The 23393-nt window shown below is 49.2% G+C and overlaps 2 protein-coding genes across 6 annotated transcripts in view; one reads left to right on the top strand and one right to left on the bottom strand.

Annotated features, from left to right (window-relative positions):
- SYT13 (synaptotagmin 13) overlaps positions 1–23393 on the top strand; it is a 184593-nt gene that overhangs the window by 51929 nt on the left and 109271 nt on the right. The window lies entirely within an intron of this gene.
- The window catches only part of PRDM11 (PR/SET domain 11), a 43789-nt gene that overhangs the window by 17752 nt on the left and 2644 nt on the right, over positions 1–23393 (bottom strand). For 2 of the 5 annotated variants that reach the window (XM_064144324.1, XM_064144360.1), the window contains exons 1-5: positions 21521–21608; positions 9699–9817; positions 8945–9048; positions 7808–8070; positions 6038–6105 (exon numbers count right to left, since the gene is read on the bottom strand). In XM_064144324.1, the coding sequence (XP_064000394.1) occupies positions 6038–6105; positions 7808–8070; positions 8945–9048; positions 9699–9817; positions 21521–21529 (563 nt within the window). In that variant the 5' untranslated portion in view covers positions 21530–21608. Of the gene's footprint in view, positions 1–6037; positions 6106–7807; positions 8071–8944; positions 9049–9698; positions 9818–21520; positions 21609–23393 lie in introns of those variants that run through there. The other 3 variants (XM_064144334.1, XM_064144342.1, XM_064144352.1) reach the window with 2 other exon arrangements.

Below are 23393 nucleotides of genomic sequence, written 5' to 3'. Positions count from 1 at the left end.
TTCAGCACCACTCTTCTGCTTCTCACCCAGCAATGGTTGTCCATTGTTTTCAAAGGGAATGAGGCCACCCACTTGTTTTTCCTGGCTTGGTTTTGCAGTCAGTGCTGCTGACAGGAGCCTGCACGCTGTTCCTGGTGCTTCAAACAAACAATTTGTGGCCTCAGCTGGTTGAGAAGAGGAAGCCACCCTGAGAACATGCAGCTTTGTTCAAACTTGTGTTAATTTTCCCAACCACAGCTGAAGGAAACTTTATCTACAAACAAACCATTAGTCCCAACTGTAGCTTTTTATTTGGGGGGGGGGGGGGGGGGGGGGGGGAGAAGGGGGGGAAACCCCAGAAGGTAGCAGACCTATTTAAAAGGGAAGGAGAAATCAGACTGTCAACACGCTGTTCTGCACATGAACAAGGTGGCACTGGGGACAGAGGAATAATCTGGGTAAGAGACACCTGTGTGTAAGCATGCAGAAAAACAGGGGAAAGACTAGAGGCCAAGGAAGGGCAAAACTGCTGGCAGAACTTCATGTGTGTTTGTCTTGATGTGAATGGTAGTAGAGAAGTAAAAAGGCAAAGTGGTTACCCTGGTGCCACACATTACAAAAAGGCTCCTTTCACTCCACACCAGACAGCTAAACCCAGGGGTGGTAGCAACTCCTGTGGGAGGGGTCAGCTGTTTGTGTTCACATCACAGAGGTCTTTGTAATGTAAAAGGAAGTTCTCAGATAGAAATCTACATCAGCATGGAGCTATGGTAGACAACACAACACTCATCTGAGGTAGAGGACCTCGGTGTTGCTATCAACTGCTCCCCAAAAGCTGCCACTTAGGAGCCTAGAAAACCATGTTTTAAAAGGATATGAAGATGTAACACACAAGAAGACATCTTATGGATAGGACACATTTAACAACTGGAAGATTGGAGTGACACCACGACAGGGAAAACCTATTGGCTTCCCTGTGTGTTGGTTTTCTTCCTGCTTATGGTCCCAAATGAACTGAAAGCAAAGATGCTATTGTTGGCAGACAGCTTATTTGGTTTCATTTTATTTAGAACCTACTACTGGCACCTCTAAAATGGTAGGGAAGTAAATCCTGGCTGGGATAGCTACACCTACATTTAAAACTAACCCCTTGGCTGCATGCCCTGTCTCAGGGGTAGACTTCAGCCACCTCAAAATGCTTTCTGAAAAGCTGGCCTAGGCAAAAGCCTCAGCGTGTTTCCCATGTGCCCTATGTCTGTGAGGGCTCTGCTGGCACGTCCTCAGAGCTGGGTACTTTCCAGCATTGCTGTAACCCAGCAGAAGAGGTGGCTTGGGATGCCCTCATGTGAAAAGTGCTGGTGGGCTGCTGCAGACCAAGAAAAGCCTACAGAAAGGCAGAGTGACCCTTGTCAGATGTGGTTCCAGTTTCTCCTTATCGTGGTGACACTGCTGTTTAACAAACCTCAGACACTCTGCCCTCCACTATCAGAGTGTCAGAAGCTGCTAACCTTGGTAAAAGCTGGAAAACCAACAGGGAATGCTGCTCAAATCCAGGCCACATAGAGGGGTAGCTGAAAGCTAAGTGTACAGATGCATTTTGCTTGGACATTCATCAATGGATCCTTGAAATATTGTTTTAGAGGAGCTTCATTTATGGAGGGACAGAATGAACACGTAGGGAAGATGCTAATGAACTGATGGAGGGTCAGCAAAGTACTTGCTACCCTGACCTGGGCGGGGGGGAAAGAAGAACCCAAACTTCAGAGGAAAACAGGAGTTCTCCCAGCTGCACACTGGGAGGAGGGAAAAGGCCAGGTGGAACCTTGAGCAAGGGACTTTGATCACAGTCAGCAAACCTGGGCTTCATGGACACTCTCTGTCCGTACCCGTGACAGTATCACCAGTGCCTCCGTGTGGTGGAAACAAACTTCCACCGAGAAGCTCCTCCGTTGACAAGGACTAACAGGATTTTGGAAGGTGGCCCTGGGTTAGGCTGAGCTGGCAGAAGACATATCTCTCCAGAGCAGCTCAGAGCTGCTGGTGGGGTTGCAAAATCTGCATCTCTCTGCCCTACCCATGGCTGCTGCCACCAGCCAAGCTGCACTGGTGGGCACCTTGAGCCTTTCCAGACAGGGTACCCCAACAAGAGCTTAGGACAATCTGTGGTAGACCTGGATGTTCACATTTCAGCATTTTCACTCATTTGCTCCAGCACGACTTGGGTCAAACCTATCTAAGGTAACTTAAGCATTCCAGCAGCAAACTCACTACACAAAGAGTAATGAGTTCTGGGCAGTTTTAATCACAAATTCAATTACTGCTGCCTTCCCAGCAGGCACATTAACCTCCTCCTCCTCATCAAAACACAGACACTGTAACTGCCTGAGGGATCTTTTTTTCCCCAGTGCATTTCCTCCAGCATGCAGGATGCCCCTGGGAGCAGTCACTGATACCTCTCTGGGGATGCTGTGTGGGTTTGAGCAAGCTCCAGAGGAGCTCCAGCTGCAGGTGTGTCAAATCATACTTCAGCCCAGGTCAGTCCGGAAGCAGGAGACAGTGCAGCTATTGCTTTAGACGCAGATGTGGCACCATAAAGCATGTGAGCAGTGGCACTTAAGGACCATCCCACAATGATATGAACCAAGCTCCACTCTTCTTGGCCTTGGAGACATTTTCCCCAGAGTTCTGAAATAGTTTTTCTTTTGTTTTCTAAACAGGGATGACAGGCCTGCAGGACTTTAGGATCCCTTTCCTCTGCAGAAGTGTCAGTCTGTAAGGGGTAAGAACATTTGCTCCACCTGCTGAGAGGGAACAGAGGCGGTCCAGTGTTCAACAAAATGAGCTGTGCACCACAGGCTGGTGGCTTTTGCTCTCCCTTTCACATAGGCAGGCACAACTAACCCTGAATTTTAATACACTTCTATTGTTAAACTGTCCTCTAAAGTCAAAGTGGCTGCTCAGTACTTAAAAGACTGTCAGATCTATGTTTTTCTAGCTCTGAGCTGGCCATTGGAGCACCTGACCAGAGCTGCCTTCCAAGCTGCATGAAGATCAAATCTGAGACATCTCCATCATAAGGAAGGCTTACAGAACAGCCTTGCTCCCCATGATCTCTTTAATACTATCTTTGGTGAGGAAAGGGGGCAGAGAAGGCAGCAAGGGAGAAAGAAGTGAGGAAGTCTTGCACCAGCATTCTCACACAGACAGAAAGGGGAAAGAAAGATGAGTTTGAACTTTGCCATAAGTCTGAGACTCTAGGTACTCATGTAAGAAGGGACACAGACTAGAACTTCCCAAACTAGCCTGGAGACCCCATACAGGAAGCATTCCCATTCAGTTCAGCACCACCGGTTTGCTGGTACTTTCCATCCTGCACCCCAGTCTGAGCCAAGTGATGCATACACAGAGGAACATTTCTTGGACTTTCTGAATTGATTTCAATTTTGGTCACGCCCACCTATTTTTCAGAGGTCCCCCAAAAATGGGTAACAGAATTTCCTCAGAAGTAACCAGGAACAAGGGTTGGTTCTGCACTACCCTTCAGAATCCCCAGGTGCTCCCTCCCACAGCAATTTATGATTTGTGCCCGAGAAAGCACCAATTGCACTTGAGGTTTGCTATGATCTGTTGCAATCAGTCACCATGAGCCCTCAGAAAAGTAAAAGAGGAAGAAGTTTGCACAGCTCCCTGCAGGTCAAAGCCATGGAGTTTCATAAAGTATTGGAAACAACAGAGCTTCAGTCTGGATAGAGATGAAAAGTGCCAGCAAGTAGCTTAGGAGAACATGCTTCCAGCATCAGGAGTTATCTTGGCTGTCTGAAGAGGGAAAGGGCAAGAGGATGTCACCACTGCCATGCCATCTGCTATGCTTGGTGCTACTTCCTCTCTCACCCAGTGCCCCAAGTAAACAGTCACTTGGAGTTAAACCAGCAAGTGCTGCACGGTACACATTGTCCTCAGTGGGAACAGGACAGTGGACTCGGATGTGGCAGTGGGACAACAAAAACAACAGCCACATCTACAAAGAGAGAGAGGAGGCAGCCCATGCTGCCTTCCCCACTCCGAACCCACCTAGCCAGAGGGGGGGGTTATCTGCTTTGCAAAGCACTCTATCTGTGAGCGATGGCAAAGAGGACTGTTTGAAAGACAAGAAAAGTGCTGGCTTCCCCTGACAGGACAAGTCCTAGTGCAGGGAATGAACTGCACCTCTATTTGAAAGCTGCTTTAACAAGCCTAACCAAAGCTCTTTGAAGACCACCACCTCCACCTGCACTGACAGTCAGACTCTATGTAATACTGCTATGCAAAGCAATTTCCAAGAGTAAAACCAGAAAGATCAGCAAAAGTCCAGACAGGACCTTTGACACACCCTTCCCCAGTTGAGCTGCAAGCATCCCCTTTCCACACCACCACGACCTTCTCACCTTTCAAGGCCGTACAGAATGGACCAGGTCACACTTGTCTGGAGCCTTAACCATAGCAAATACAAGTTTAAACAAAACGATTCTGTTCTTTGGTGCTGGCACCATGAGCAGTGCTCATTTAAATCCAGACACCAAGATGCCCAGGGTGCTTGCGAAGTCTCCTCTGGAGACATTCCAAACCAACTGCATGTGTTCCTGTGTGATCTGCTCTAGGAGGCTTGGACTGGATGGTCTTTCAAGGTCTCTTCCAGCCCCTAATAGTCTGTGATTATGTCCATGGCAGTAGGAAGAAGAGTTCATCATGGGGTTTTTGCTTTCCAAGACTCTTGTTTTTCCCTAGCTTCAGTGTCATCCAGATCACAGAAAGAGCCAGACCTAAGCATAAAATCTCACTCTGATCTTGGAACTTGGCATTCTTTATTTCAAATCTATATCCTCCTACCTCTCTGTCCACTGTTTTTGTCTGGAGTGACAACTCCAGCCTTGGCCCAGGTCTAGACACTCTGTCATGCAGCAGCGAAGAGCTGTATCAGCTGGAATTCTTACAGAAAAATGGGATCCTTTGCTGAACTTTTACACATGTTAAGTGTCAGAACATCTGCTCTCTAAATTAACAGTCGAATAGAGCAAAAGTGGTGCAACCAGATTTGAGCAGCTTAGGTCAGCCTGCGTTTAGCCCTGCAGAGAGTGGAAACTCCAGACACTCAGGCCAACAAAGCAGTTAATTCCCACGCCGCTTTACTTCTGTATGAAGAAGCCTTCCTGACAACGACCACGTCCGAAATCCACCCCTGACAGCAGACCTGTGGGATAGGCCCTCAGAAGGCAGCAGTAGGTGGTTTCACTCAGAGATCTGGTGACTCACCAACCACACGAGGCACTCGGGTGCTTTGCCTCCACCTCGAGAGGCCTCAGGAGTGACCTATTTTGCAGGCATATGCCAAGACTTGAAGCACTGCAGCATGGCTGAACACGTTCCCTTACTGCAGCAGCTAACAAACCAACCCCAGCCCCATTCTCGATTGGAATTTGGGTTTTCCCTTGCTCGGAGTCCCAGTGCCAGCAGAGGGAGCACAAGCACAGGCACCACTTCTGCTGTCCTCCTTCGGAGCAGCAGAAACGGCTTTCTCCTCGCACAGTGAAGCTGACTCTACTACTGACAGCCACCGAAGACAGTCGTTTCAAGGGCAGTCCAGAAAGAAAACAAACCAAGCACTCGTGCAACGTCTGCCAAACGGGAAAGCACAACAACCCCCAAACAGTATCCAACTTTACCTTGAGGATAATGCAAAGCATTTTGCAAATATTTAAACACAAAGTAAAAACCAAAACAAAAATGGACTGACACCTGCTGGCATTTCGAAGAGCAGGTAAGCAGGATCATCTTCACCACTTGTCCTCATTCCAGACAACAGCCACCCTCCACACACACCCCCTTAAGTCTCTTTCATTGGATCTGACTCCAAAGGATTCTCATCACGATAAACACCAGAAGAGCTCAAGCGCTTCCTTCACAGAAGAGGTTGTGGCATTTTGGTTTGGTTTTCTGTCACACAAATAAACAAGGAGCATCTGATGGCCTCTCTCTGGAAGACAGAACCCCAAAAGGGAAAGCAGAAAAGAACTGGACTCACCTCATCCAGTTTGCTTTGGTTTCATCCGTCCCATCAATGGATTTGTAACGGTTGTTCTTGTCAACAATCTGCAGAGTGAGACAGCAGACACAGCATGTCAGGACAGGTGACAGGAGAAGGTCTGTGACTCTCAAATCACAGGATCACAGCATGTCAGGGGTTGGAAGGGACCTGTACTGGTGCAGTTTATTATTCCTCCCCAGGTGCGGGACTCTGCACTTGTCCTTGTTGAACCTCATTTGGTTCCTCTGTGCCCAGCTCTCAGTGTGTCCAAGTCTCGCTGGATGGCTGCACAGCCTTCAACTGTATCAGCCAGGCCTCCCAGTTTGGTGTCATCAGCAAACTTGCTGAGCAGACTCTGTCTGTCTATCTGTGCCCTCATCAATGTCATTGATGAAGGTGTTGAACAGCACCAGATCCACCACTGATCCGTGGGGAACTCCACTAGTTACAGCTCTCCAGCTGGACTTGGCACCACTGATTGCCACTCTTTGAGCTCTGTCTTGTAGTCACTACTGCAGTTCTGGCCTGAAGTCAGGACATGAAACTAGGCCATAAACCTCAGCTCTCCAAGTACCACAGGATGCTGCCCTGGATGTGGGTGGAAGCTGCTCTGGACTGACTTGGAGTCACCATCTCATGGACAAAGAAACTAGGGGTGCAGCTGACATGACTCTCACCAGTCCTGAGGTATGTAGACGATTGACTTCTCCTCCATGACAGGGCTCAGACACACATCTGTTTTACAGACAGAAAGCCCTAAGCACTATTTCATTACAATAGCTGCTCTCTGTTTTTTTTTTTCCCATCTATAATTCAAGTTCCACATCTCATTTCTCATTGTAACTAATATCCACTAATCTAGGGACATCTCTATCATGGGGCAAACAAGGGCTCTAGTACTAGGGGAAAAAATACAGGTTTGGTGCTAGAGTCTGCATGTAGATCTCGCTTCCTGATCTCCTCTTTCCTGAGCTCTGCTCAAGTGGGCTGGGAAGGAGTGCTGCAGGCCCATGAGAGAGCTCTGTCATTCTTCTACTCTCAAAGTGACAACCAAAGCAGAAAACCTATTGGAAGAGCCCTAAATGGAAGAATATGGCAAAGGGGAAAGGAAAAGTGAGTTCTGCTTCCCATAGCTCTGCCATGGCACATGGTCCCCTTTCATGTACCTCTGCCCTTCAGCTGGTAATAATTATGGAAGGTCAGTGTCTGTCTACTGGGTTGCCAGATCTTCAGAGAAGGGGTAAGATGGCTGAAGTCTGACTCCACAGGCCTGTGAACCTACAAGGATGATTAAAAGACTTGAACACCTCTCTTATAAAGAAGGACAGAGAACTGATGCCATTTAGTCTGGAGAACAGAAGACTGAGAGGGGATGTGATTACTGTCTATAAAAATCTGAGGGGTGGGTGTCAAGAAGAAGGGGCCAGGCTCTTTGTGGTGGCACCCAGTAACAGGACAAGGAATAATGAATGTAAGTTAGAGCACAGGAAGTTCCACCTCGACATGAGGAGAAACTTCTCTGCTGTGAGGGTGAGGGAGCACTGGAGCAGGCTGTCCAGAGAGGTTGTGGAGTCTCCTTCCTTGGAGACTTTCAAAGCCAACTTGGCCATGTTCCTGTGTGGCCTGCCCTAGGTGACCCAGCTTTGCCTGGGGGGTAAGACCAAAAGACCTCTGGAGGTCCTTTCCAACCCCTAACATGCTGTGAGTCCTCCCAGCTCTGAGCTGCATGGCTGGGGTGTCACTTTGCTGGGAAGGCAGGGCACTCACCAGCCATGAGAAGAATCCTGCAGACTTGTCCTGGCTAGAGATCTGCCCCTCGTAGGGCCCGAAGATGTGACCTTTGGGGATCACCTCATTCATACAGCGCACGTCGTTCTCCCCGCTGGGCTCCTTCACCACCTCCATTCCAGGTGGGATGGTCAGCGCTGCCCGGTCAGGGATGCCAACAGGCACGGGGGTGTCCGACACGAACACTGGCGGGCCGTGGTTCGGGCACTCATCCACGAAGTACTCCTGGCAGGACTCGCAGACTGCGAGGTGAGGGGAGTAGGGGTGAGGCTGGGCAGGTGGGATGCCCGTACAGGCTCACGCGGCAGCGCACCCCAGCTCCCCGCCCTCCCACGGGCTACCTGAGCCCGTCCCCAAAGCCCAGCCTCCACTCAGGCAGATGCTTCACCAGCTGCTCACTTGTCCACATGTCTCTCACCAAGGGCTCTGCCTCAACCCACACCCACCCAACTAATGCCCTGGTGCCTCCCACAGATTCACCACCAACAGCCACACAGAGGGAACAGCCCCAGCACTGTTTGCAGAGACAGAGGTCAGGATCTCCTCACACACCCCTGGTCAGCAGCAGTGGGAAGGTTTGATTCCCCACATACCATTGAGGAACTAAACTAAACATCCCCAAAAGCAATCACCCTCATCACACAGCATTCATTCTGTGCTTGGGAGAAAGGCAGCACCCAGGCATCCACCAAGTGCCCAGTCATGGGCTCAGGCCTATGCTGTGATATTCTGTAGGTATGCCAACATAACTGGCACTACTTTTCTTTCCCAGAACACAGAGGGCAAAGAGCTGTCATCTCTGCTACACTCCCTTTGCAGTTCATGAATTCAAGCTTTGGATTTTGCTGACTCTTGCTGCTTCCCAGTTCTCATTTGCATGTCTCCAGCATACTTCCCACCTACCTCCCTAGCACTGTATGCCCCTCCATGAGGGACAAGCTGCTTCTGTGCAACAGCTTCCCTAGCAAATGTGCTGGTCCTTTCAGGAAAGCACAAATTTGGCTCTGGGTTTTTGATTCCCTGCTCCCTGCCCCACACCAGCAGGTCACCAACGAAGAAAGACCAAGGTCTATACAAGCAGCAGTGTTGATTTTCCCTCACCCACAAGACACTTACACCAGAAATCCACTTGCTGGAAGCTCTTGGTCATGATCAAATCTCGTTTCCCTTTCAGTTTCTTGGACTCCACCTCCATGGATTGCGTGTCAGGCCTTCCAGAGCTGGGGAAGGAACCAGAGAGAGATAACAGTAACCAACAACCATGATACTGGGACTCCACACAGAAAGAAGCAAAGGTAACAGGATCTATGTAGCCCTCTTATTCACAGAATTGTCAGGGTTGGAAGGGACCCCAAGGGTCACCCTGTTCCAACCCCCCTGCCATGGGCAGGCACATCCTCCACTAGGCCAGAGCTGCAGCACAGAAATGATCCAACTTGCCATCCAACCTGTCAAAAGCAGGTATCTGAGGTGGCTTAAGGCTAAAGCCTACAGCAGACAGTGGCTTCAGCCAGAGCTCCTCCACACATAGCACATGAAGCAGGAATGTTGTAGAAGATACTTCCACTAGCAGAGGCAGCAGGGCTGTGCTGCAGCCCAGCAAACGTGCTGCTCAAAGGCAAGGCAGCACCCTCAGCATGTGGCAGCACCATAAGGCCTGACCTGAACTCACAAACACAGCAGACACATACCTAACACGAGTAGGTGCCCACCCCCGTCACACACCTCAAGGCAGACTTCACAAGGGAGGGTTTCATTAGGCTTGTAACTTTGAGAAGTTCAAGTACATTCCTCTAAACCAAGTTGAAGCCGAGAGGAAAGGTGGAGAGAAGGGGAGCAGAGTACAGCAGAGCAAAGCTAGGCCACATACCAAGGCTGTCCATACTCCTGGTCCCGGCACGGAGAGCAGGCCTCTGTTTTTATCGTTACCATCTCCCCTAAGGAAGTCTGGGTCTGGATCAAACAGTCCTTCAAGTTTTCACTCATGTTCTGAAACAGAATGAAGGCAAGGAGGAGAAATATGAGTGGCCAGAAACCCACAAGTTTCCACCCACAGGCCAGGGTGCAGCCTGCACTCCTGGCACCAAGAGCCACTGTTGTGAGGCACCTACATGCGCATGTAGGTGGAAACCCCTTCCTGTGCTGAGGAGGGAAGAGCAGTTCAGCTGCAGGTCAGATGAAGAGTAAGAGACATCAGGGAGCAACCTGAGGCACAGGGAATCTGAAGTGTACTCCAAGGAACCCATTAAAAATGTTACACATGGAATTTAAGACTGATGGGTGGGACATTATACAGAGCACCACTACCTCAGAGCAAGTCTCTGGGGACAGACCAAGAAGAAAGAGGACCACCAGTCATGCCAGGAACCAGGTGGATATAACACAGGCCAGCATCCACCTGGAACAGAGCACAGTGTCCTACATCCCTGGCAGAAGGAGCTTTCCATGTGCTCTGGACACCTCTGACAAATGAGTAAGTGCCTACAGCACCCTGCCAAACTCCACCAAAACTGCTCCTGATCTGCCTGTCCCTCATGGTGACCAGAGCTGAGCTATCACCACCCTTCTGGCATGCAAGCTGCTGTAGTGAAAAGGCTTCTTCCTCAGCGTAACCAAGAGCCAGGAGCCGCTTAGTGGTATCTAAGGATGGCAAGCTCCAAAACGATAACACTTCCCTCCTCCCTCCAGCATGGGGTGGTGCTGAAGAGAAAACAATGATAAGGAAAGTACTGATAATTTGGAACTGGTTTAATTAGGATTTTTGGAAGCTCTTGAGACAAGGAATAAAGCAGAGCTCTGCTTGTCTCTTCACTGCATTCATCTTAAGACTTCCTCAAAGGCACAGAAACTGGCTGCTCTCAGGCACCATACTGGATCAGACAGACTCACAGCTGCTCCCCTTAGAGCCCCCCATGACCCTCCTTCCCAAGTGCCCTGCCTCTTGGCTTGCTCTGTTACGCTGCATGCTCGCAGCACCTCGCAGTTATCAGGTCACTTCTGTGTGGGAGCTGGTAGAAAAGCCCAGCTCCATCATGGCTTTGGGCACCCCTGAATTCGTGTTGTGAGGTCACAAACCCCTGAAGACAGGAATTTTCTAATTGCAGACACGCTCGTAGGGGGCTGAGCACTGTGGAAGCCTGGTGTGTGCTCACAGCAGGAAGGAATGCCATTCCCAGCCACCACGGCTCCTCTTTGTGCCAAGGGGACAAATGAATAATTTTCCCAGCCCAGCTTCTCACATGCCAACGTGCAGCCTGAAAGGCCATTACTGAGCTTCTATCAAGGAAGTACGAGTTAATATTCATACAGTGCTCTGAGAGCAAAGCCCCAGCACACGTCCAGCTAGAGACCTGCAAGCACACACAAGTACTTGTAGGCCTTTACAAGACACCTACAACAAGAGATGTTTTCTTTCAGAGTTACCACAGCCAGTCAGAAGGAAGGAAGGTGATATGATGGGCAAGGAGGGGTTGAGCCCTTGGAATCACATCAGGTTAAAAAAGACAAGTGCAGGGCTCTGCACTTGGGCCGGAACAATCCTCACTATCAATACAGCCTGGGGGATGAGGAGATAGAAAGCAGCCCTGTGGAAAAGGACTTGGGGGTGCTGGTGGATGAGAAGCTGGACATGAGCAGGCAGTGTGAGCTTGCAGCCCAGAAGGCCAACAGCAACCTGGGCTGCATCCAAAGATTCATTGCCAGCAGATCCAGAGAGGTGATTCTGCCACTCTGCTCTGTTCTGGTGAGACTTCACCTGGAGTGCTGTGTCCAGCTCTGGAGCCCGCAACACAGAAAGGACATGGACCTGATGGAGCAGGTCCAGATGGAGGGCTGTGAAAATTATCAGGGGGTTGGAACATCTCTGCTACAAAGACAAACTGAGGGAGCTGGGGCTCTTCAGCCTGGAAGGTTCCAGGGAGACCTAACAGCAGCCTGCCAGTACCTGAAGGGGCCTACAAGAATGCTGGAGAGAGACTGTTTACAAAGGCCTGCGGTTATAGGATGAGAGCAGTGGCTTCAAACTAGAGAAGAGCAGATTTAGATAGGATGTTTGGAAAAAGTTCTGTGCCATGAGGGTGGTGGAACACTGCAACAGGTTGTCCGTGGAGCTGGTTGAGGCCCCATCCCTGGACATATTCAAGGTGAGGCTTGACAAGGCTTTGGGCAACCTGATCTAGTGGAGGACATCCCTGCTGACTGTAGAGGCAGCTGGACTATATGACCTTTGGAGGTCTCTTCCAACCCAGACCATTCAATGATCCTATGCACTCCCCAGAGTGAGAGGGAAGCTCTCCAGTCCTATCCCACCACCAAGTGGGGCTACTTACTTATCCCAGAGGAGGAGGAAAAGTTTGTCCTGAAAAGCCTGCAGTAAAGTAGCTTAGGAGGGAAAAAGCAGAAGCTGGGAGATGGTGGCAAGGTTAAAACCCAAGAAGAGATGGGTGCTGGCCCTGAGCTGGCTAGCTCTGGGATTGGTGCAGGAGAGGTGGATGCTCATTGCAGGGCTGCTGATCTCCATCAGCAACCCACCCGTTCTGGCAGCCTGGCAGGCAGGGCAACTGGAGTTAAACCATCCACAGCCCCCAAGGCTTTGGCAAGAAAAGGTGCAGGCATCTGTCTCTGAAGAGACAACGGCTTTTCCTTTCCTGCTCTTCCCCGGTGGAGATTCCTCCCTTACTGAGCAGAAGAGACTCTGCTACAGTGCAGTGCAACCTCCTGCACAAGACAGGCCACCACGAGTCCCCAAGAGAGCTACTGGTCAAGCTGCAGCGCACCTCCAACCACAGCAACAAAACCAGAAGGAACTCAGCGTTTATTTTACACAAGAAGCTCCTCCTTTGCCTGTACACTACCTTCTGCAGCCCTCCCCCCTCTCGCGGTCCTCCCTCCCAACTTATCAGCAACATTCCTGTGCAGCCCTCCCGCTCTGACCCAGCAGCACCTTGCACTGAGCCAACACGCTTCCCACCCCTGCTCAGGGCTTCCATGTTGGAGGAGGTACTTGGCCTCCCACCAATGTGTCCCTGTGCCTGTCAGGACAGGTAGACCTCCCAAAAGCAAGTGTGCACAGAGCCTAGCCCAAAGCCATAGAATCATTAAAGCATGAAAAGACCTTTCTAACATCAAGTCCAACCTTCTACTCAACACCTCCATGGCCATTAAACCATGTCCCAAAGTGCCACATCCACAATTTACCTGAACACTGCCAGAGATGGTGACCCCACCACCTCTCTGAGCAGCCTATTCCAATGTCTGACCACTCTTGCAGGGAAGAAATTATTCCTAATAGCCAATCTAAACATCCCGTTGGTGCAGCTTAAGGCCATTACCACATCCAGTCATTAGTTACTTGGGAGAAGAGGCCAACAGCAGCCTCATTGCAATCTCCTTTCAGGCAGCCAGAGAGTTGCGAGGTCTCCTCTCAGACTCTTCTTTAGGCTAAACAATCACAGCTCCCCCAGCCTCTCCTCATAAGACACACTCTCCAAACCCCTCACCAGCTTTGTTGCCCTCCTCTGTACCCACTCCAGCACCTCAGCACCCTTCTTATACTGTGGTGCCCAAACCTGGACACAGCACTTGAGGTGTGGTCTTCCCAGTGCGGAATATAGTCCTAGCAGCATCTCAGAGAGGACAATCCCTGGACAGTAGAGATGCTGTGTAGATCAGCTGCTATTTGGAGACAACATCAAGTCCTTTGGATAGCAAAGGCAGCTGTGGTAGGAGGCACCATGTGCTTTGGCAGGCCCAGGCCACCATTATGACTGCTATTGCCCAGGCTCATAGGCAGCGCCACATAACCTCTCCTGTTCTCTTTACAAAGCAGGCAAGGCTCTGTGATGCTTCTGCGTGGCTCACGTTGAGCTCTCCAGTGGCTTTCCCATGTTGCTCACGGTCAGGGAAGTAGAAAACACTAGAACATCTGAGTTATTAATCACTAATGCAGGCAACAACATCTGAATGGGGTTAAGCATGAAGAAACCTGCAAATTCCTGTCCCCAAGGAGACAGGCAGCCTTTATCACTGCCCCTCTTGTAGTTATTAGTTAACAGCCCCAGACTCTTATCTGCCTGCATCAGCCTCCAAAACAGAGTGTTAGTTTTACATTTTACTGGCACGATTCCCAGCTGGGGACATTCTTGCATGTGAAAGAGCCCTACAGGAATCCATCCCCTCCTCAGCACACAGCTCCTTCTCTCAGTTCCTCACTGCTGGCCTTAGGGAGGTCATCCCCTTTTCTTTTAGGGAAGATCTTGCCTAGCTCATCAAAGTGCAGGCTCTGGTGAAAGATGCACTCGAATTCCTATGCATTCTAATACAGTTGTGTATTATTACCAGAAATAGCCATCCAGAACAGTCAGCCACTGAGGAGCTGAGCAGAGGGAATAAAGCACAGCATTCAAGGCTCCCAGCTGCCCCCAAACAGCCTCACAAGGCCCAGGCTAAGCGATTCCCCCGAGGTGAATTCACTTACTAAGGTCCTTGACCATGCCAACCATTTCAGGTCACTGGATGAAGTACCAGCTGACTATGCAGTCAGTACAAATAACAACAGACCTCATGAAATATGAGGGAGAACCAGTTTGCTTGGAAGGGGACCACTGTCCACAGACAGACACCAACTTCATGTTCCCCTGGCAAAACTGCTTTCACCTTGATGTTTGCCACAGCACTGGCTCAACCTGCCCCACCTAGAATCATAGAATCAACCAGGTTGGAAGAGACCTCCAAGATCATCGAGTCCAACCTATCACCCAGCCCTAGCCAGTCAACTAGACCATGGCACTGAGTGCCTCATCCAGTCTTCTCTTGAAGACCCCCAGGCACGGTGCCTCCACCACCTCCCTGGGCAGCCCATTCCAATGGGAAATCACTCTCTCTGTGAAGAACTTCTTCCTAACATCCAGCCTATACCTACCCTGGCACAACTTGAGACTGTGTCCCCTTGTTCTATTGCTGGTTACCTGGGAGAAGAGGCCAACCCCCACCTGGCTACAGCCTCCCTTCAGGTAGTTGTAGACAGTAATAAGATCACCCCTGAGCCTCCTCTTCTCCAGGCTAAACAGGCCCAGCTCCCTCAACCTGAGGTATGATGTTGACATAGGTAAGGCTATTTCCATCCAACCAAGCAGGCCTCCTGCCACGGTGAAGGTGCGTGGCAGGGCAAGACCTGTGATCACAGAATCACAGAATGTTAGGAGTTGGAAGGGACCTCAAAAGCTCATTCTGTCCAACCCCCCTGCCAGAGCAGGATCACTTAGAGCAGATCACACAGGAGGGTTCTGAATATCTCCAGAGAGGCAGATCCTTGACATCCCTTCTAACCTGGGATGTTGTGATTCCACAATCCTATGAAAACTTGTCATGATATACTTCGGGATATATTGCAGAATGAGAAAGAAAAAAATCTCTGGAGAAATAATTTGTGAACAAGACTAAAATTTGTTTTATGGTGGCTTCTAAAGAAGGGGGAAAATGCTGTTGACTTCACAGGATTTGACACAAAAATCTGCATTAGGGTCAGCTGGGACCCATTTGCTCTTTGTTGATCTCAGTGTCATGGCTCAGCCCAAGCCTCTGCAAACTAGGTATCATTTAGTGCAACTTCTTGATGTCAAGTGTTGAGCAGGGACCCAGCACAGCAAGACACTGACCACGTAAAGCTCCATTGCAGCCTAAAAGCTTCTGAAATGGTGTGATATGCTGTGGAGCCGAAGTAGCTACTCACTGCAGCTGAGCAATGTGACTTGCATTTAAAAAATATATTAAAAACAACTCCCTTAAACTGGAACTTTTCACTTTTGCTGTGTTCATCGATTCTGCAGCTACACAGTTTAGGGGTAGAAAGGAGAATTGGGTCAACCTGACTGATCTCTTGTATAACCCATGCCTACAAACAGGGTAAGTTCTCCATCTGAGTCTAGCAAGGAGAAGAGGAGCCAGCACTTCACAGAAGTTCATTTTAGCTGTCGATTCCCAATGCAGACAAGCTTTATGTGAAGTTCTCTCTTGTTCTGGGCATCAGTTCTCCCAAAGGGCCCTGCAGCCTGGTGGGAAAGGCTGAAATACCTGGCATCTTGGGGCGCTGCTTGGAGCAAATGGAAAGAATTGCTTTCCAGGTTCATGGCTGGAGCAAACCTCACCATCTTTGGTCAGGACTTTGGCTTTGGCTTCTTCAACATAAATATATACCTACATTTATAAAGTAAAACAGACACAAACCCCCAGTACTAAAATAAGATGCTGTTCCACCACCATTTTTCTCCCCAGGGACAAAACAAGCATACAGCTGAGAGGCAGATGTAAGCCTTACTCCTGGAGGCACCACTGAAAGGTGTTTGGATAGCAACAGTGACAAGCACTGAATAAAACCACAGCCCTGGCTATGTATCCATGAAGGATCTTCTCAGCTTTCCAGCACTTTTTATCATTCTTCTGTGTAACTCTTCCAATTTTCTCTATATTACTTCAAGAAGCTGGCACCAGAAAACCACACTGATGTACAGCAGAGCCTGAAGTAAATGTAAGGGTTACAGACACAGAGCTACCTCCTCACCCTGATTCATCACCTCCCTGTTCGTGTGTCCAAACCCAGCTGCCTTTTCCAGTTCAGACCTGGCACAGAAACCTCCCTGGAGCCGCCTGTTCATTCCGATCCCCACGTTCTCACACGGGACTGCTCAGGACACAGCCCCCCTTTGCAGATCACGTTCGGACGTGGCTTTCCAGGTCCATAACTCTCCACTTGCCTGCACGAAAATGACTTTGTTTCAATGGCTCCGTTTACCAAACAAACTGCATTGGTCCATCCTGCCCCTACCAAGATCTGCAGTCACCAAAACTGCCTTGTCTGCGCATTTTACCTTCTGCACGGCCGAGCCAGCGTGAAGCTGAACTGGCTTCTCCCTTCATTGAAAGGAAGGGTCATCGAGTCTACCTCTTTGAAAATGCAGTCTTCATAGATCATGTTGCAGAGACTCTTGTGTAAAATGATCAAGCTCTAGCTTAAAATAGCTGGATTATTTGCTCCCCTCGTCTAAAGGCGGCAGCGCCAGAGCCTGGATCTTTTGACGCTGAAAAGCCATTTTCTACATTCACCTTCAAGTTAATCCACAAGCAGTTGATTTATTACTGTGCTAATACTGTCCTTTAGCTTGGAGTATCCTTCATCCTCCTTACTGTTTATACTGGCACTTTGGTTTATTTATTGGATGCGGAATCTCTCTCAGTCACTGCCTTCATTTCCTAAGCCACTCGTGTTTTATTGATATTCTTTGGCATTAGGCATGAATTGGGTTCTCGTGCACTCAGTTAAGGAAGCACAATACACCCAAGTATATCCCACACATAGATCTTCCTTCAAATCAATGGTAAGGTTTGCAAACTGCTCAGATTTTGTTCTTTGAGAAGTACAAGGCACTTTCCACAAGACCAAAGTTTGGAGCATGAGTTATTTTACCTTTACCCAGGACTGGTGCCATGCTAAACCAACCTATCACTTCCTGGGCCATGCCCTCGGCCATTTTCAGACCCATCCCAACACAAACACTCTTCCAGTCTCCTGGATGTGCTGTGACTCACCAAGATAGATTAAAAATTTACATCAGCAAGCTAGAGACTTCCTTTTGCTCATCTAGTGCTCACTTTGCTTCAAGAGAACATGCTTCTTTCTAAGCCCAGCTGCCAGCAAAGCTTTGCTTGCCCACAGGGCCCAGGCTACACAATTCCTGCACAAGTCTCTGCATCCCTATTTAGAGGGCTCAGCTTCTGGATAATCAACTTATCCTTTCCCTGATGCCGGCCCAGATGGCAGCGCCAGTGGCCATCAAGCACACACAGCTCAACCAAGGGAAAGAGTCTTACAAAAGTGAAGTTTTTCATCAGACAAGATGCTTTTACAGAAAGCAGAGATACGAATTTATTGCCCAAATGACCTTTTAGTCTCCTCTGTGAACAGACAAGAAAGCTGAAGTGAGGAAGCCTGGTAGGCACGCAGCAGGCTGGGCCACCACAGCTCTCGTGCTCTTCTACAGCGCTGGGGAGATGGAAAAGACACTTGAGTGCCTTTAATGTTTTATAAGGCACACTCAGGAAATTCAAGACGCCTGGCCAGGTCCTGCCAGCCTCATCGCATATCTGGGACCTTGCCACGGAGCACTCAACACCCACGTCACCTGGCCACCCACTGTGAGCTCATGCATGCCCAGAGGACCTCTGCGCTTGTGCAGGTTGGCCAACCTAAAAACTTCTCTGGGCAAGCAACACCAATGATTCAGTGAGGTAAAAAAGGCAAGGGAAGGTGTGGGGGTGGGCAGGAAGAAAGCCCCAGACACTGCTTTCTAAATAGCAGATGTGGCTATTCTGGCTAGTAAACTTCCACTTTAATTTCTAACCCACAGAGATGGGAAATGATTCATGAAAAATCAACAGGATAAAATTAGCTGGGAGGCAGAGAGATAATTCATACAACCCAACCGTCACGGGCTGAAGTGCCAGCACCACCAGGGCTGCCTGGCATTTCAGCCTCTGGTGCCCTTCAGTGATGGGCACCCGGCCAGCAATCAGCTCCACATATATTTCCTTCGTGTCTAAATTAGCCCCTCTGGAGAGCACATCCATCTTCTAACAAGACAACCTTTCACTCAACGCTTTCCTCCAAGTTCCATCTCTCTTTCTTTCTTTCTTTCTTTCTTTCTTTCTTTCTTTCTTTCTTTCTTTCTTTCTTTCTTTCTTTCTTTCTTTCTTTCTTTCTTTCTTTCTTTCTTTCTTTCTTTCTTTCTTTCTTTCTTTCTTTCTTTCTTTCTTTCTTTCTTTCTTTCTTTCTTTCTTTCTTTTCTTTCTTTCTGTAAGATTACCTGCAGTACTCTTTTTCTTCATACTGGAGATTGTTTAGTAGTGCTGGAGGACGGTACAGGATGGACTGATGATGGGATGGACAGACTTGTACATCTGTAAGCCATGGCCAAGCCATGCACAAAATTCAAGTTACCCCACTGAAGCAGAAAGCTCAGTGCCATCCACCAGAGCACTCATTTCCTGCAGAAAGCCAACAACATATGACAGTGACGCTGGCTGCTGGCCTGTCTTGAGACACACTGGTGGGGTTTTGTAAGACTGCCCTTCAGTTCTGTCACATAAACCCCACAAAACACAGTCTCACCCTCAATACAGCCACAGAACGGAAAGTTTCTTGAGCAGATGGTATCATTTACAAATCACCCAGAGTTCTTTATCCCAAAGGGAGATGAGTTTTGGCACCTGGTTATTGAGCGATGCCCCCTCCCACTACCCAGCTCAAATGGGAATCAGACGTCAGCTTGTTAAGTCTCTGCCCCACTGATACCTCTAGGCAGGCAGACTCAGCTGCTGGGGCAGATTCGCATTCTGCTGGGACCTGTGGGTACAAATGTAAAGTGAAGATGAAGATATTCAAGGTTGGGCTTGACAAGGCTCTGGGCAACCTGATCTGGTGGAGGATGTCCCTGCTTACTGCAGGGGGGTTGGACCAGGTGACTTTGGAGGTCACTTCCAACCCAAACCACTCTATGATTGTATGAAGTCCTCTTGGTACCATTTGTCAAGATGTTGAAGGATGGTACACGATGGTTCCTCTATGTTTCTTACAGTGGTTTCACACTCCTGGGCCTTCAGTGCACAGCAAGCAGCTCCCTTCTTTTTACTTACCCAGAGAAAAAGGGAAAGATTATTTGGAGGGGAAAGCAAGAATGTAGGAGCAAACTAAACTTTCATAGGTTCCTAAAATTCTCCCAAACTGGCTCAGTCTTTCAAAAGCAAAGACACCAGGCAGAGCAAGAACAAACCTGCCGTTCCACAAAATGCAGAGGAAGCAAAAGCAAGAGCCATATTTACTCCTCTTGGTTCCTACCCTCTTGCAGGCCATCAGGGAGATAAGATCTCCCAGCACAAGAGACATTATTCAGGGCTGGTAAATCTGTCTGCAGGTTAGAGGCTCACGTTACAGGGCTTGGATGAGCTCTGGCTGAGCATGGGTCACACCGACCCTCTCTTCCTTGGGGCAGGCAGATACTCCCAGTGTCAGACCTGCCAAGAAATCAGATATCCGTGTGCTGAATTCACCAGCACCACCATCTGAGCTGCACATTCCCTTCCATACAGAGAGAGGGTGTGCAGACCCTGTATATCCTCACGCAGCTAACTACAAAACAATTTCCAGCCTGGGCCAAGCACTTCTCGTCCATTCCTTCAGCCCCCGCTCCTCAAGTGCGTCTCCTACATAAAGGCATTGGGTTGCACAGAAATATCTGGTCCTCTACACCATGGACATTTTGAACTGCTGATTAGCAGAGGCATGGAAAGAGCCCAAAAACTCATTCCAGTCCAAGAGGAAAGTGGAGCATGTCACACTGACTTCACATACGCAAGACCCTGAGGGACTACAAAAGTTCACTGCCCTGAAGAATTCAAAAGCAACATTTCAACACCTGGCTACAGAATGATAACCTAGCTAAAAAAAAACTTCCCAAGCAGCAGTCAAGTCCATCAGACCTAAAAAGCATGTGCTAACATCTGATTTAGTTGGTGTTAGCTCTCAGCATGGCCAGGAGACATGGTAAGTGGATCCACCTTTCTAGAGGTACCTCCTTTGCAGCAGCAGCAATGCAGCATTAGCTAGTGGGATCACTGCAGCGATGCATCAGTATGGTAAGAGCTTCTCAAGGAACAAAGCACACACAGATCATGCATAAGAAAGTTCTCCTCCCCACCACAATGAGATTAAAGAGCTTCTGTTCCTCCAAAGCTTACTGATCTCATTTGAGGTCCAAAAAGATAACTCGCATGCCTAGGGGTGTACCCAGGACAAGGGCATAACCTATTGCATTGCTCACAGAAATATGTTCCTGTGCCATCAGTGTTGAGTCTTCCTTCAGTACACAAAGGTATGCTCATGTGTCATCAGTACTGAGTCTTCCTTCAGTCCAAGTGTTTTCATTAATGTCCTATGAAGGAATAAGAAGGACTGGACCCTGCACTCTGTGCCACATTTATTGTAATCCTCATTAGCTTTTATGACCAGAAGGTCCCCAAGTAAAAGAAAACAGCAGACCACAGGAAGAACTCAAGCAGCCTCAGAACAAAAGATCCAACAGCAAAACCCCTCAACAGACACAGATATGAGGAAGTCGAGGTTTATCCAAAGGGAAAGTGTGAGGAAGAATGTGAAGGTAATTAACCCAAACTTTGGGTGTTTTTCAAGGAAGATGCTATCCAAACTTCTCTCAGCTGAGCTTGCAGTTGAAAGACTACATTTAAATCCACTCAGCATATTCCAATACTGTTTATCAATTTTCAAAAGGAAGCTTCACTGTACTGAAAAGGAATGCACTGGACAGGTTGGTTATCAGCCTGTCAGCAGCTGATGTCTCCTCACCCACATCAGCTCCCATTACTACAGCCTCCAACACTCCTAAACACCCTGAAAGGGTGCTCATGGTGGCCATGGGAGCTACGTGCCCCCTGATTCACACATGGGAGCCTAGAGACAACACTTCCCAGTGCACAAGGATGACCTGGCTTGGTGATGCTCAGAGGGTGGGCTCCCCAACGTGACAGGCAGGAGCCCTTCTGGCTCTCAGGAGCAGACAAGCAATCTAGAGCTGCTGCACGATACAATCCCCCACGTCACCTCCCACACGTGTTCACAACACTGACCTCATACATCACCACTAGTACCCACGGTCAAGCTTCCGCCACAACAGCCACCCTCCAGCTGACAGCAGCCTGGTTAAGCTGCTGGGGTCCCTCCTCTGGGACGAGTTCCTCCAGTCCAAGTTAAACAAGCCTTGCTGAAAGGCCAGAGCCTGAGGAGGAGAGAAGAGCGGGAGAAGAAGAACAAAGCCACTTATCCCAGAATGCTCAAACTGGATGGCTTTGCCTACAAGTATCCCCTTCTGATGGGCCCCTTACTGATGGCTCTCCGTGACCAAGGGACTGCACCACAGCAGTCTTCTGCAGTATGCATTACTGATCTCTCTCTGGAGGCTGCCAGCTTCTGCAGCTTAAGCCTTAAATTATATCTATAATGTTTTTACCTTCTGACTGCAGAGAAACAGCTCCCAGGCTGAAATGCAAGAGTGCTGCCTCCCAGAGAGGAAAGGACTCTGAAGATGAGGTCTCAGGATATGAGCCATCCTGCTTGGACACATGGACCAGTGACCAGGAAGCACAAGAGCAAAGCCTCAGTGTTTCATTGTTGAGCTGTCTCTCAGCAGAAATGTAGGGTCTTGCAATTATGTACTGGTTTTGAAATGGAAGGAGGACAAGTGCTAGTGCTGGTAGTGCCTTCACTGAGGACAGCATCTAGACCTCCAGAAACCCACACTATAAACATGACTCTAGATGCCAACTCAAAATTTACCCCCTTTTTTTCTCCCTCCTTGCTCTCAACCATCCAAGTCTTTGCTGCAAATATAGTACCATGTGGTAATCACAAGGTGGGCATTTTAAAGCTTAACACCTCTAAAATGAGTGGTGCTGCTGATAAATCTGGAGGATGGCATGGGTGCTATCCAGAGAGACCTGGAGAGGCTGGAGAAGTGGGCAGAGGAGAATCTCATGAGGTTCAATGAAGCATAGTGCAAAGTCCTGCACCTGGGCTGAGGCAACCCTAGATATCAGTCCAGGCTGAGGGATGATAACATTGCGAGCAGCCCTGCAGAAAAAGGCTTGGGGGGGTGCTGGTGGATGAGAAGCTGGACATGAGCCAGCAATGGGCCCTTCCAGCCCAGAAGGCCAATGGCAGCCTGGGCTGCAGCAAAAGCAGCATGGCCAGCAGGTCAAGAGATGTGATTCTGCCACTCTGCTCTGGTGAGACCTTACCTGGAGTGCTGTGTCCAGCTCTGGAGCCCTCAATATAGAAAGGACATGGATCTGATGAAGCAGGTCCAGAGAGGACCATGATAATGATCAGGGGGCTGAAGCACCTCTGCTGTGAGGACAGGCTGTGGGAGCTGGGGGTGTTCAGCCTGGAAAAGGCTTTGGGGAGACATTAACAGCAGTCTTCCAGTACCTGAAGGGGGCCTACAAGAAAGGTGGAGAGGGACTGTTTCCAAAGGCCTGCAGTGATAGGACAAGGGGCAATGGTTTGAGATTGGAGATTTAGATTGAATGTTAGGAACAAGTTCCGCACCATGAAAGTGGTGGAACACTGCAACAGGCTGCCCAGGTGGGTAGTTAAGGCCCCATATGCTGAGATATTCAAGGTCAGGCTCAACCACATTCTGAGCAACCTGATCTAGTGGAGGATGTTGCTGCTTACTGCAGGGGAGTTGGACTAGACAGATGACCTTTGGAGGTCCCTTCTAACCCAAATCATTCCATGATTCTAGGAGATGCTTTTTTTGCCCTCCTCAAGTTTCTTCTTGATCCACCTCAGCTGCTGCTACCTTCTGAAGAAGGCAGCAGACTGCTCCATTTTCCCCTGCTGCTCTTCGCCCTCTTTTACTCGCATACTTGCGCCCTTTCTCAAGCACTTTTCCCCCACCTTCTTTCTGAAGGTGGCATGCAGGGTGACACAAGCCTGTCT

This window comes from Pogoniulus pusillus, chromosome 1 (assembly GCF_015220805.1).
Source record: "Pogoniulus pusillus isolate bPogPus1 chromosome 1, bPogPus1.pri, whole genome shotgun sequence".
Lineage (NCBI taxonomy): Eukaryota > Metazoa > Chordata > Aves > Piciformes > Lybiidae > Pogoniulus > Pogoniulus pusillus.
The sequence above is the reverse complement of the archived record's forward strand: the minus strand, read 5'-3'. Positions and strand labels throughout refer to the sequence as shown.